The following is a 13,384-nucleotide window of genomic DNA, read 5'->3' as shown; positions in this document are numbered from 1 at the left end:
ATTTGAATAGCGAATGTTGTTGTTGATCTAGGCAATTGGATAACGACGATGACTTTCAAGCTTTAGATTTTACGATCTCATGATTACGATGCTATTATTTTGAAGTGTTTATTTGTAATAAAATTGTTTCGCGTTTAACCATTTTTAGGCAACAGGATAATATCGTACGTCAAAGTAATAAATAAAAATTGACCCGTTGAAAAAGACGATAATATTTAATACTCGTTAAAAATATAAATTTCATTGTCCGCGATCAGCCAACTATCAGCTATGATTTTTAATGCAATTACAATTCATCTTCCCGAACAGAAACTTAAATACTATTTAACAGTGACTCCCGTTACATGGCGCGTACACGGAAGTCGGACGTAACAATGATTTTAATGGCAACGGTTCTTTAAAACCTTTCGAGATTTCCATAATCCGTGCATCTTACAAAGATCACGAATACGTCAAACTATCGCGTATTCGAATAAATCTTTAAAATTTGAAAAAAAAAAAAAGAAAAATAAAAAATATATATACATAGATATAGGTGATTATTAAACTGTAAAAATTATTATCGTTACGCCGATCACGTCGTTAAAAAGTATCTTCGAAGTCTAGGCAATCGACGTTTTTAATATACTTTATATCTCTAATTGCACTTAAGCTAAACGATATATCTCATTTGTACAACTTAAAAACATAAATTACATACTGTACAGATAATACAGGATCGTACAAAAAGGTGAAAAAGGAGGAAAACGAAAGAGAGGAGAAAAGTACGTATCAACGCAACTGCAGGTTCGATGAAACAATTCCTGCTTTCCAAGTGAAAAATAAGCGTAACAAGATTGAAAGAAGAGTATACGAAAAATCGTATGAAATTTTATAAACGAAGCAAGATTCCGACACGGAAGAATATTTGGAATACGTGAACGTTCTGCTTTCGTTAAACGTTTGCAACGTTAGAAGGTCGCGTTCGTATCCCCGAACGAAATCTATTCTTCACAACTTTTCGTATCGGTAATCTCTTCGATGATTGTTTTCTAGACGCACAAGCATAAATTTTCGCACGAATTGTACGGTAAAACGCTAGGATAAAAACGATAAAGCCATCGCTTCCTTTAATAGATTTTTAACCGCTAATCTTACTCCAACAACTACTTCTTGGCAGAACAACGTTACCTTTCCTAACAATAAGTAGTAACCATCATCGACTACGTTGAACGAACTCGAAGAGCGTTAAAACGACCGCGTTACGCCGGACGTTAAGATGAAAGAGAAGAAAGGAAAAGAACAGAAAGTAAAAGGAGAGAAAAGCATTCGCACACGATACATACTCACTTAACCGCTTTCATGACAGACAATGATAACGACAACGACAAGGACAACGACAAGGACGACAACCAAAACCAAACCCAATCACTCATCGATCATAAAAATGTTCGCGTTCATACATCGTCGTGTATTTATAAATGTTAGTACTCAGTCTTCGGGCTTGCAGTCTGTCGATAAACTTATGTACACCAGGAGCATATATGTACAAGGGGAAAATAGTCGGTAAGCTTAGAACAAGTAATAGAACGTATTCGAACGATGCCAAGCGCTACACGATTTTGATGGCGTTGTCGATGTGTAACTTGGATATCGTTTTTTTCACGCGCAGCGCCGTCAAACGAACGGCAGGATTCGCGTGCCAACACTCGGCCATAAGCTTACTCAGAGCAAATAGGATCTGCAAGGGAGAACAAAGAATCAGTATCGGTATCAATATCGTTGTACTCGAAATACGATTTCGATCGTTACCGTGTCATTTTCCCATCGCGCTGGTATCACCGGGCGTAACCGTTTCACGCAAACCGCTAACCGCATATCCTCGAAATCTGGATCGGCCGGAACGACGTCGTGATACGGCAAAGCGTACGGTTCGACGATCGAATTTTTAGCACCGGTCACGCATCTCCTGCACGCCTCCCAAAGCACTAGGCCCACCGAATATATATCCGCCATTTTGAACGCGTCGAAGGAGGACGCGTTCAGAGTCTCATCCAGAACTTCTGGAGCCATGTATCGACGGGTGCCCACCCGGGTGTTCGGCGCAATATCGATTTCCCCGCTCTCGCTGCGAACAAAGTAACACGTGTTAAACCCACCTGATCGTATCTCAAAGTTCATTGATAAACAAGATCGCTTACCTGATATATCTCACCGCCAAACCGAAATCGGCGATCGCGCATTCGCCGTTTCGTTTGACCAAAATATTTCTGCTCTTGATATCGCGATGAGCGATGGCAGGCTTGCCGCGGGTTCCAAATATCTCGGTGTGAAGGTGAGCGATTCCAGAAGCGATCGAAAGGCAAATTGCGAGTAAAGCGGGGTGATCGAGGACGGTGGTCTGCAGGTAATCGTACAACGATCCTCTTTCATGGTAGTCGGTGATCAGTAACATCTGCGTCCAAGAGCCGGTTCCTTTTATGTCTGCAGCGATGAAGCCCAGTACGTTATCGTGCCTCATCAATACCGTCTGATAAATCTCGGTTTCCCTGAACCAAGAGGCTTCTTCCAGCGTGAAAAATACCTTGACCGCGACCTTTTCGCCTCTCCATCTGGCGAGCCAGACTTCGCCATAACGTCCTTTACCGACACACTGGGACAAGGCCAACTGTTTGGCGATCGTTCGCTGTACCAGAAGAGGTAATCCCGAACCGGATCCGCTGCTCTGATCAATAAAATCTTTCAACGTTCCCTGAGAGGGCACCAGACAGGGTCCCCTCTCTTTCCTTCTGTACCTGTGGTACACCATCACCGTGGCTATCGAAACTAACATTAGGCAAATCGAGAGAACGGTGGCCAATATTATCAGCGGCGCACCGGACGCTATGGCCATAGGATTCGGTACCGCGGTGGGCCTAGGTTTGTACTCGGGGTACAAGTCTTTGTTGCAGAGGGCACTCTTGTTACAACACACTATGCTCTTCCCTTGCAAGTGCGGCACTAGGTATCCCTTGCATTGCATGAAACCCTGCTCGTCCGGAGGCAGACACCCGAACGACCATTCTGGCACGTACTCTCCTGACTCCGCGTCCCAAACTTCCTCGACGGCGCTGAAACAATGGCCGCCGGGTCGCCCTTCGCACGTTCCATTTTGGCGATCGTCCGGACAGTGTCCCTCGCAGTAGCACGTTATTCCTAAGGCTGAAATTTACATGACCAATTTTAGTATTCAAACTCAAATTTGATGGAGAACTTAAATGTAATGGTGGACTTAAATTTGATGAAGGACTTAAATTTGATGGAGGACTTAAATTTGACATGCAGTTTTCTTATAATTGTTTGTAGTTATAGCTTAACGTCATTCATTGAAAAAAGACTATGAAGCTTATCCTTGCGAGTCGTACGATACGATAAGATAAGATATGTTGTGATACGGTTATTGAAAATAAGATGCCCCTTTCGTGATTCTTTGAGCTTGATCATTTGACTGGTGTGTTCTATAGGAAACATATAGCAAAAGGAAAAACCTTGCACTTTAGATGCAATTATTATTTTTAAGGATTTCTAGAGAAAGGCTTAAAAATTTGTAGATGTTTAAATTTATGAATGAAGAAAATTTAAGAATTTGAATATTAAAAATGTAGGTACATAGAAAGTCAAAAATTTAGAAGTTTTTTTTTTAGGGATTTCTAGATATGGACAATGTTTAAAAATTTGTAGATGAATTTTTAAATTAATGAACGAAGCAAATTTAAGAATTTTAATATTAAAAATATAGGCAGAATTAAAAAATGTATAATTTGAAGAATTTCAGACCTAGAACTAAAGCTTGAAAATTGATTTATGAATTCAAGAATCAGGCTAATTTGAAAACGGCTTTACACAAGTGTCGTAACGTATCGTTGCAAAATCGAATTAGAATGATCGTCCGAAAGGGCGCGATTCACGAAACGCGTCACGGTCGCAAAGTCGAACGCGAAGGCGATCGAGGTCGACGATACGCGATCATTTTTTAAGTTTCGTGGAAGCAGCGCGCTGCGTATAACGGAATTCCGTTTTAATGAGAATTTTCTTGGTTCTCCACTTTTCCGTACACGCAATCGAAATGGACGTTTAACACGAGCAGGGTATGCCAAAGATATAATCCACATACGAAAATACGCACGCACCAGTTGGTTTAAGGTTATCTATCTAATGCGCGTAAAAATGAGCAGAAAGCATGTCGTAGCAGTAAACAAATACAAAGTTCACTGCGAACGAGAGTTTGATGCGACATTAACGTCGAAATTCGATGGCCAGGATCCGTGAGTGACCGATCTCCCTTGAGAGAGAAAGAGAAGCATAGGCTGCCGGGTAGGCCACGTATGTTACGTCGCGGAATTGCTCCCTCGCGTCTATTTTACGGTGACCGTTCTATTTATATCGTCCTCAAGTATTTGGACGAAGGATCGATTCTTGAACCGTACGCAGCCACGCAAGTACATCGGAGGTGTGACTATCGTTTACCGGTATCTTATCGACACCTTTAATCAGATAAAACAATAAATAATTTTGAAAAATTTCACTAAACCTACCGACATATAATGTGTACTTAATTCGAAATTAAAAATGAAGTTAGACGACGAAACATAAATTAGTACACACGTTTATTCTTTATCTTAATGAAAATCAATGCTGATTTCAAGGAATGTACTTTAACAAAATATGCATCTAACCTAACCTACCCTAACCTTGTAGACTAACACTTGTAGAGCAATCATTTGACCGGTTTGGTAGTTTAGTAACATCGCAATAGATTTTTCATATTTATCGATAACGTCTATAATCCTTCAGTCAAGGTCAAATCTCCATCAAAATTGCAATAGATTTCTCATATTTAACGATGTTCGTAAGCCTTCAGTCAAGGTCAAATCTCCTCTAGAAGATATGATAACCAGAATAAGAATTCGAGTTGTTTTTCTTTTAATTTTTCAAACAAAAAATTTGAAGATATAATTAGAAAGAAGTTATGGCTACAGAAATTTTAAAATGAGAGTATTTGTAAGTGAGAGTAAAATTTTGAAACTGAGAAATAGTTTGCACGTGTATCCAAGCAAGCCTACGTACTGGAGTTTCTTACCGTTTGACCTTTCGTTTCTCCCGTTTTGGCAAACTCGATTCGACAACTTTTTACCGCCGGCATATCTTCCTAAACGGGTCGCGGTTTTTAAACGGTAACGCGCTAATCAAGTCCGCTTCGTTTCCCAAGAACGGCAATACGTTTGTCAGCAACGCGTGTCTCGGGCTACGCAGTGTAACGCCACGTACTTCTGCGCCGATCGTACCATACAAGGAAATCGCTATGCGATTATATACCTTCCAACGGAGGTAAACGCGTTCCGACTTGCCTCGGTTCTCAACGACGCGACGTTTTCTTTCGTTGTCGCGACGATCCGGGCAAAAACGTCGACGATTTTCTCATCGAAGTTTGCCCAAAACGAGGCGCGAGAAATACGCCTCGTTCGCATCAATTGATCGACCGGCACGATGATGTACGGTGCAGCACGACGTGATGTGGCGCGGCGCCACGCCAACAAACAACGCTCGTTTAGAGAGCGTTCGTAGAACGATTTATCCAGCCAATTTTGTTCGGTCAGCGAGCTTACCGTCTTTACTCTTCGCGCCATTAACCCTTTGATACATACCACTCTGCTGCAGTAATGACATAACTCAAAAATCATCGAGTATTAAATATTCGGAGGTTCTCATTGAGCAGTCGATAACCCTAAGACAATTTCTGTCACGTCAATCACAAAATCCTTGATACCTATACGTTATCTATTTAGTCTTTAATATCCGATACGTGACGATAACCCGTTTCTGCGCATGCGCGTTTTCCGAAGCGTACATATTTTCCGCACGCGCTTTTAACTATGGGAAAACACCTTAATAACGCGATCAGATTTTTAACTTTCGCTGGAACAAAACATCCTTCAAAGTCGAGCTTCTTTTCTCGGAGTTGTTCCTTCTAAGAAATCATACCAGTGTGCATTGCGATCGCATGATCGACACCTCGCGTATGCAGTATGTATACATCTGTGAGAAACGGTTCGATCGAGAGATCGGTTTCGAGAAAGCGATCATAGCACCCGCTAAAATTAATCCGAGAGGTCGCGGAGAAACGGCCAGCCAGACAGAAATACGGAATAACCGCGCGTGAAATGATGGCTCGAACGTGCTGCGAGACTGCAAGTCACGTGGAAGAAACGAAGACGAGTAGAAAAAGATCGAGGTACCGCGAGACGAGACTTTACGGCCAGCAAAAGCAGCGAGATCCTCGTTGGTATTTCAGTCCCTAACCTTAACGCCTAACCTCTCTCTTCTTTCTTTCCTTCTTCCTTTCTTGTCCGCTCGCTCGCTCGCTCGTTCGTTCATTCTTTCACACGCTTCTGCTGGTACTCCTTTTTCGAGTTCTCTTCTTTTTTTTCTCTGTCTGTCTCGTTACGAACAAGAAATGACTATACACACATTTTCGGCACGAATTCCTACCGCGAAAATCGTCCAGACGTTTCGATAAACATCGAACCCTTGTGTCAAACGTGAATCAACAACAATGTCAGGAATTAGCGGAAGTAACCTTTTTGTTGATCGAAGAGAAATTTTCTGAACGATTAGAAAACAATGCGGTTCGAATAAAAATCTTTCGCGAAACGCTGAAAGAACCGTGTAACACTGTACAGTGTACAGCGTACTTACACTGTTTTCGTTGATGCGCCGAAAACAACGATATTGGAACATCGATGATCAAAGTGCGAAGAGGGGGAGGGGTAATGAAGTTGGGGGAAGGGGAGGGACTGAGGGGGAAGGGGGATATACGAAGAGGGCATCATCCGTTTAGCAGAAGGCGAACGGTAGTCGATAGCGAGCATCAATCGTACCAAAAATCCGCATCCGATCGATTCTGTGGTACACCGCGCGTTACGCGTTTACCGCCTGGACACGAAACGAACACTCAATGTCCACGATCACGTAACGAACCACGCATTTACTCACCGCCAACGAATCTCGCGATAAACGCTCCGAAGCTGATCCACAGGCCGTATTTACATCCGCGCCGACCCGGGGTAGCGGAGAGCGCAGCCATTTTCTACACTCGAGAGCACATACTTCACTGTGACGTAGGGCGGTTCGCGTCGCTCGCAAAGCGCAGGCCGTCCTACCTCGGGTGTTTCCGTCGGTTTACGGAAAGGACTAGTAACTAGTGGAGGGCAGATCGGAGCGCGTCGGCTCTCAAACGAAGAGGCCGATTCACAATATACCAATGGACTGAGACAACGATACACGGGCGGCGTATCGATGACGTATCTCGAATTCGGAGTAACCCGCCTCCTCGTTCGATCCACGGACAAAGATCGAACTCCGAACAAAAAGTTGCGCGTACAACTCGTCCGATCCCTTAGAGATTTTCTTTTTCTTTACACTTCTCTTTTCATTTATACCTTTTTCATTTCGTCGTGTTATAACTATTGAAATATTTTTTATAAATTGTAAATTTTTTAATCGAGAGGCGTTCTGCGCATGTGCGTTGAATTTGTACGTTCAAGTGGGACGTAAAATTTCGAGCTACGCTCCTGATCCGTCATTCTCGCGAGTACTTTCGTACGGGCGCCACCGTGCCGCGTCGAGCGCGGCCTCCACGAACCTTTTCTCTCTCATCGACCATGGTTAGGTTAGCACCGACCCGCTCCGGAACGAATCATGGGGAGCCGTACGGAGAACGAAGAAGGAGAGAAAAAGGCGCGAACGTTTATGCTCGGCCGCGTGGTCACGCGCTGGAACTGGATACCTAGTATTTAGTTTTATCTCAACTATTATAATTCGAATGCCAGAAATACGAATCCGGTTCGTACACCTGCCCGTTTTTCTGACTCGTTAATCGATGATCGATCGATAGACATCTGACCAAAATGCATTCTCCGTTTATCGCATTTCAAACCCAATTAAATTTTAATAATTATTTAGTTTCATATAGTTTAATAATTATTTTATAATCATTGCTTGATTATAGGGCTAAATTACATAAAAGTATTTTTAAAAAACCTATAAATATTAACCTTGGCAAAGAGCTAATAAAAATTTGAGATTTGGCCAACTTTTTAAGAAAATCGACCAGTACTGTAACTCGAATCCGATAGAACGATGAATAGAGAGGAGGAGAGACGAGAAAGGGGAGGGGAAGTCGAACGACCCGAAGGAAGTGGGATGGAAAGAGAACGAGATGAAAAAAGAAGAAGAGCCGGGTAGAAAGGCGGTGGTGCTTGTCTCGAAAGTGGTGCATTCGCGCTCGAACGGCGCCGTTTCGTCGATCGAACGAAGAGGTACGCGCAGCACGGGGCGCGCGTCACGCTGCGATTTGAAAACTTAACGTGCACGTGCACGTGCGTGAAACATATAATTTCACCTTACTGTCAAAATCAAATTACTCGAACTAAGAGATTAAAGAGACTATTCCACTCAAACCTAAAAACTTATACTTTCAATATGAGATGAAACTGATGCAAAGGCGAGACTCTTGGTCTGAATATCTGGAGAGTCGTATCTTTCTAACACGGAATGACCCAGATTCATGTCTAATCGTGTCGTCTCTTACATGAAAATTTCTCTTCGTCTTTTTTTTATTTAACCTTCGTAACTTTCGGTTAATAATAACGAAGGTTATGAAGGAATTCGTGGACGTCGAATTTCTCAAAGAAATAATTTAAATTTCGACAGATCTCGCGCTTACTATCTGTGCAGAGAAAAGCGAGGCCGGCGCCATAACCGCGCTTACTCAAGGAGAACTACGGAGGATAAGATAAAGTAGCAATACGATCATCGTAACAGTGTATATCGCGAAACGCGTCGTCGACGATTACCCGAGGAACCATGGTTCATTCATCGGTCGACTCGTTAATTTACCGACTTATTGACAGTCCGCTCTCGCGTTCGTCAACGCAAAGAGCGATTGTGTGCGTAGCGGTGTCGCATCGTTACCGTTGCACGGTTGAAAAGAGATCGAAGAAGCGTCGATGGAAAGAAAAGCGAAAGGAGCTCGGGGTTTCCGATCGTTTGGCACATCGGGAGAAAAGGAACGAGACAAACCTGCAGAGAAAGAAAACGACGCTTGTATGGTCGCGCGTTCGTGCGTATAAACACGCCTGTGCGTATGTGGGAGATAGAGAATCTCGATCCATTCGGCGCCAGTTACAAGGGGCGCACCAGCTGAAGGTATACGTGACGCGTTTCGTTCGCTCGAACGCGGACGATTTATTCAGACGATTTATTCAACCAGAAAAGGCCGAATACACGCATGGAAGTTAACAAGCACGGTCCAGGCCGAACCCAAATCGTCTTTGACCAGCCAACCTGCTTTTGTTAAACCGCAACACGAGTATCGGGTTCGCGCGGACGATAAACAAGTCTGGTTTCACAGAAAATATAGCGATCAACGGAGACAAGGTCTCAATCCTTAATTTTTACACTTTGTATTTTACAATATTTTAATGGAGTAAAATTTGAGAGCTTTTTGGAGATCTTGAGATCTGAGTATTTATGGAGAATGTAGGAATTTATGGAAGGCTTAGAAATTTGAGGATCTAGAAATTTAAGATGAGGAAAGTTGGAAAATGTATTTAGAACTCTAGAAGTGTGGAGACTTGAAAATTTAAGAATTTCATATGAAAATTTAAGAATACAAAGACTCAAGATCTCAAAAACTCAAGAACTCAAAAATACAAACAGTTATAAACGTGAAAACAAGCTAACAAATTAACAAGTTATGTCTTTAACAGAAAAAGCCTGCACAAGGAGATTGAGACAAGGTCAATCCTTAATTTTTACACTTTGTATTTTACAATATTTTAATGGAGTAAAATTTGAGAGCTTTTTGGAGATCTTGAGATTTGAGTATTTATGGAGAATGTAGGAATTTATGGAAGGCTTAGTTTGAGGATCTAGAAATTTAAGATGAGGAAAGTTGGAAAATGTATTCAGAATTTTAGAAGTGTTGAGACTTAAAAATTTAAGAATTTCATATGAAAACTTAAGAATTCAGAAACTCAAGATCTCAAAAACTCAAGAACTCAAAAATACAAACAGTTATAAACATGAAAACAAGCTAAAAAATTAACAAGCTATGTCTCTAACAGAAAAAGCGTGCACTACATCTAACCTAACCGTGTTTCTTGCAACAGTGTATAAATCTGCAATTTATGCAGTAATCCCGCGAAAGGAGTACGCATGTTTTTGATCGTCCAGATAAGTACATTGAGTTGTTTTTGATCGTTTAAGTACGAGAGCATCGATCATCGTTACGAGACTATTCGTTCACAATCTATTTGCAATCTACCGTTCGCTGTTTCTTCAAAACGAGTTTCTTTGATCCTCGGCTAGTCTGGAACGACGGCGGTTTGCTTTTTTTGCTCCGCTAAAAAGAAGACGTGAACCATAAACGGAAACGTAAATCGAGTTACACGAGAACTAAATAAATTGGTCCAATCGAACGCGTAACCGTGGATTACACTCCGCGGCGCGATAACGGTTCCCTTTCGTCCGAGGACTAGCTGTCGACGGGCCAGCGATATCTTTAGAGGCAGCTTTATCGGTAAAAGCTGTGAATCGGGGCCACCGGTGTTCGATCAAAGCTTACCGCCGATCGACCCAAAAGGAACGATCGGAATAGAAATAACAATGTCTTTAGTTGATCGAGACGGTTCAGTTGGACGCAATTTCCTTTTCGTTATTGTTCACAGAGATATTTGACGCTGTTGTAGTATGAAACGAATCGAGCAAAAAACAAATGGAGCCGAGGAAAGGTGTTCGACGGCGATAGCTACGTTCCTGACACGCTCGATCCTTATTCGGTGTGAAGCGAAAGACGAGAGCGGACGGGAGGGTAAACCGTATAAGAAAGATTCATCGGGACCGGTTTCGAGTTCTGACCTTTTTTACATTCTCCGAAGGGACCCCACCGAGCCACGGGTGTGAAAACCGACACCCACCCACCTAATCGTTATTTCGTGAAACGCGAACCCTGAAAATTATAGGAATCTCATGGCGACTCTGCTTCTATACCGATATCCACCAACATCTAATTATTCTCGACGATACGCCCTCGTTTTATGACCGTCCATTACATCTTCCGATTTCGGCTCATCGACTTTTGCTACCGATTCGCGACACGAATGTCCCTTTGTCTGTAAGTATATGTAAATACGCCGAACCGGTCTTGAACGCGCCAATCTATCTTGTCGAACGAGCGTTTAACACGTTTTCCTTGTTCCATCGAATTCATTATCGCCTTTTCTGATCGATCTAAACGCATTCGAAACATACGGAGATCGTTAATGATCATCGGTTGTATAATCGCAACGCTGTTAAAGTAGCTTTCCGTTTATGGTAATAATCGGTTGCTAATTCGACCTACTTTCTAAACTACAATCTTCTATCAACAAAATTTACTTGCATAATGAAATTATTTTTCAAAATACTCTCCCGAAAAGTAAATAGTGGCACCATCGAACGAAAATTAACAGAAACCGATTGATTCGTGCACCTCGAAGGCTGTAGCCATCTGTGAGTAGAAAGACAGACTAATTGAACTTCTGTAACGGAATGCCGCACGTACAGGGTGTTCCACTTGTTTTTCACAAAACTATTAGCATATTTTATAAAGTAAAAACAGTCTGAGTACATTATAATACGTGACATCTTGTTTTAAATTTGAACATATAATAAAACTTGTTTTAGAATCGAAGAGACATTAACTTGATTTGATAATATATTATAACATGAAAGTAGTATTCTACAGCAGTATTTTAGCATAATGTCTTCAGTACGAAATTCACTACTATTATGATATAAGAAAATTTTTTTAGTAAATAGTTTTGTGAAAGAAAGTGGAATGACTAGTATGTAAATACCTATAAGTTATTATTAAATATAAGCACGATGCTGTCCAGAAGAAAAATGCACCGGAAGCACGCATCGAAAATTGACGAGGCGATTAAAAAACGCATGGAAATATGCGCGACTGTATCATACCACGCATCCTTTTAATAATAGACAAAAAACGTGGGCGTTGTGCCAGAAAAAGAACGACAAAGCGGAACGGTTTTCGTTTAACTCGAAAATTTGGGAATCGTGCATTTAGCGTGGTGGAAAAGTCTCCGCCGCGGATTCATCGTGTCAAGCAGTGCGATTCAAAGAAGTCAACAGTACTCGCCCGTTTCGTTCTTTTTCGTACATTTTTGTTTCCTCCGCGTTCCGTAAATCGCAAGCGGAGGATTATCGATTAACAGTCACGCGATTACAGTCAGTAAACAAGAAAAGGAAAAACTTCGATTCAAGAGATAACGATTCGTCGATAATTTGAAGAGAATTCTGAAAGTATGAATGTATGGAAAATAATTGCGGGTGATGACAACGTTGTCCCAAAGGATTCTGTTCGGATTCTGTGTCGTTATACTCATCGTCCTCGGCGTAGCGACCCTGTTAGTCTCGAAGACGCATCAAGTTCAGCTACAAAAACAGTATGGGATGTTACTCGAAGCGATCGACAACGTCAGCGTGCAGCTGGATAGGCTCGACTCGGGATACGAAGGTATAACGACGAAGACGAATTTGGCGAAAAGTCGTTTAGCGCGATTGATCAGATTACATCGTGATAATCTATTGATGTGCGCGATATTTGCGCAAAGCCGGAAGTCGAGCTCTGATAAGAGGAAAAACAACGAGATTGAGCATATTACACCTTGAAAATAACGCGTGTCGGGACACATGGCACGCACGTTGTAGTTTACGTTTAGTGCTCCTCTCGAAATGAACTAGTCACCGTGCAGCGTCTCGAGGACTGTACAAATATAAACTTGTCTTGTAATGCTTTATCTTCAAGGTTATGCACGCGAAAATTGAAAGTAATCGGGGAATCCAACCACTGTATCGTGACAACGAATCGTTTACCTCTTAACCTCCTACCCTCTTACTCTTCATTCGTCTTGATAAATGAATCACGACGCTCGTGCTCGCGTAACATCTTTATTCGTATATTTTATTTACCGTATATATGATAAATGAATGAACGTGCGTCACGACAGGGAGCAACATGAGTGACGGAGCTTACTAGCGTAGTTGAAATGCGCGAAAAGTCCGTTCGGAATCAGTGATGCGCTGCTGCGGGATTTTTCCTCACTAAGAGTTGTGTGCGTGTCATGAACGACGTCACAGCTAGACATGTGCCACCATGATTGTACATTGAGTGCAACATTATACGTATGAAAGTGGCGTACTTTTACAAATCTACTATTTTAAAAACTGTAACAAAATATATAAATATATTTATACTACGTAAGAATGTATGCTCATATATTTTGTTCTCTTATTCTCACAA

The 13,384-nt window shown here is 41.9% G+C and overlaps 1 protein-coding gene across 7 annotated transcripts; it reads right to left on the bottom strand.

The window, feature by feature from the left end:
- Positions 1-196: 196 nt before the first annotated feature.
- On the bottom strand, positions 197-7,281 carry tkv (serine/threonine receptor kinase thickveins). Of its 7 annotated transcripts, none has more exons than XM_003699760.3 (4): positions 7,012-7,281; positions 2,181-3,180; positions 1,792-2,107; positions 197-1,720 (listed from the first exon to the last, which is right to left on the bottom strand). In XM_003699760.3, the coding sequence occupies exons 1-4, from the start codon at positions 7,100-7,102 to the stop codon at positions 1,592-1,594; spliced, it is 1,536 nt and encodes a 511-aa protein (XP_003699808.1). In that variant the 5' UTR covers positions 7,103-7,281; the 3' UTR covers positions 197-1,591. The 7 variants fall into 7 exon arrangements, with proteins under 7 accessions (XP_003699808.1, XP_012145084.1, XP_076391133.1 ...); XM_012289694.2 differs by having other exon boundaries at positions 6,897-7,017; XM_076535018.1 differs by lacking the exon at positions 7,012-7,281 and adding an exon at positions 6,596-6,699.
- Between the last annotated feature and the right edge of the window lie 6,103 nt (positions 7,282-13,384).

Source organism: Megachile rotundata, chromosome 8 (genome assembly GCF_050947335.1).
Source record: "Megachile rotundata isolate GNS110a chromosome 8, iyMegRotu1, whole genome shotgun sequence".
Taxonomy (NCBI): Eukaryota; Metazoa; Arthropoda; class Insecta; order Hymenoptera; family Megachilidae; genus Megachile; species Megachile rotundata.
The sequence above is the reverse complement of the archived record's forward strand: the minus strand, read 5'-3'. Positions and strand labels throughout refer to the sequence as shown.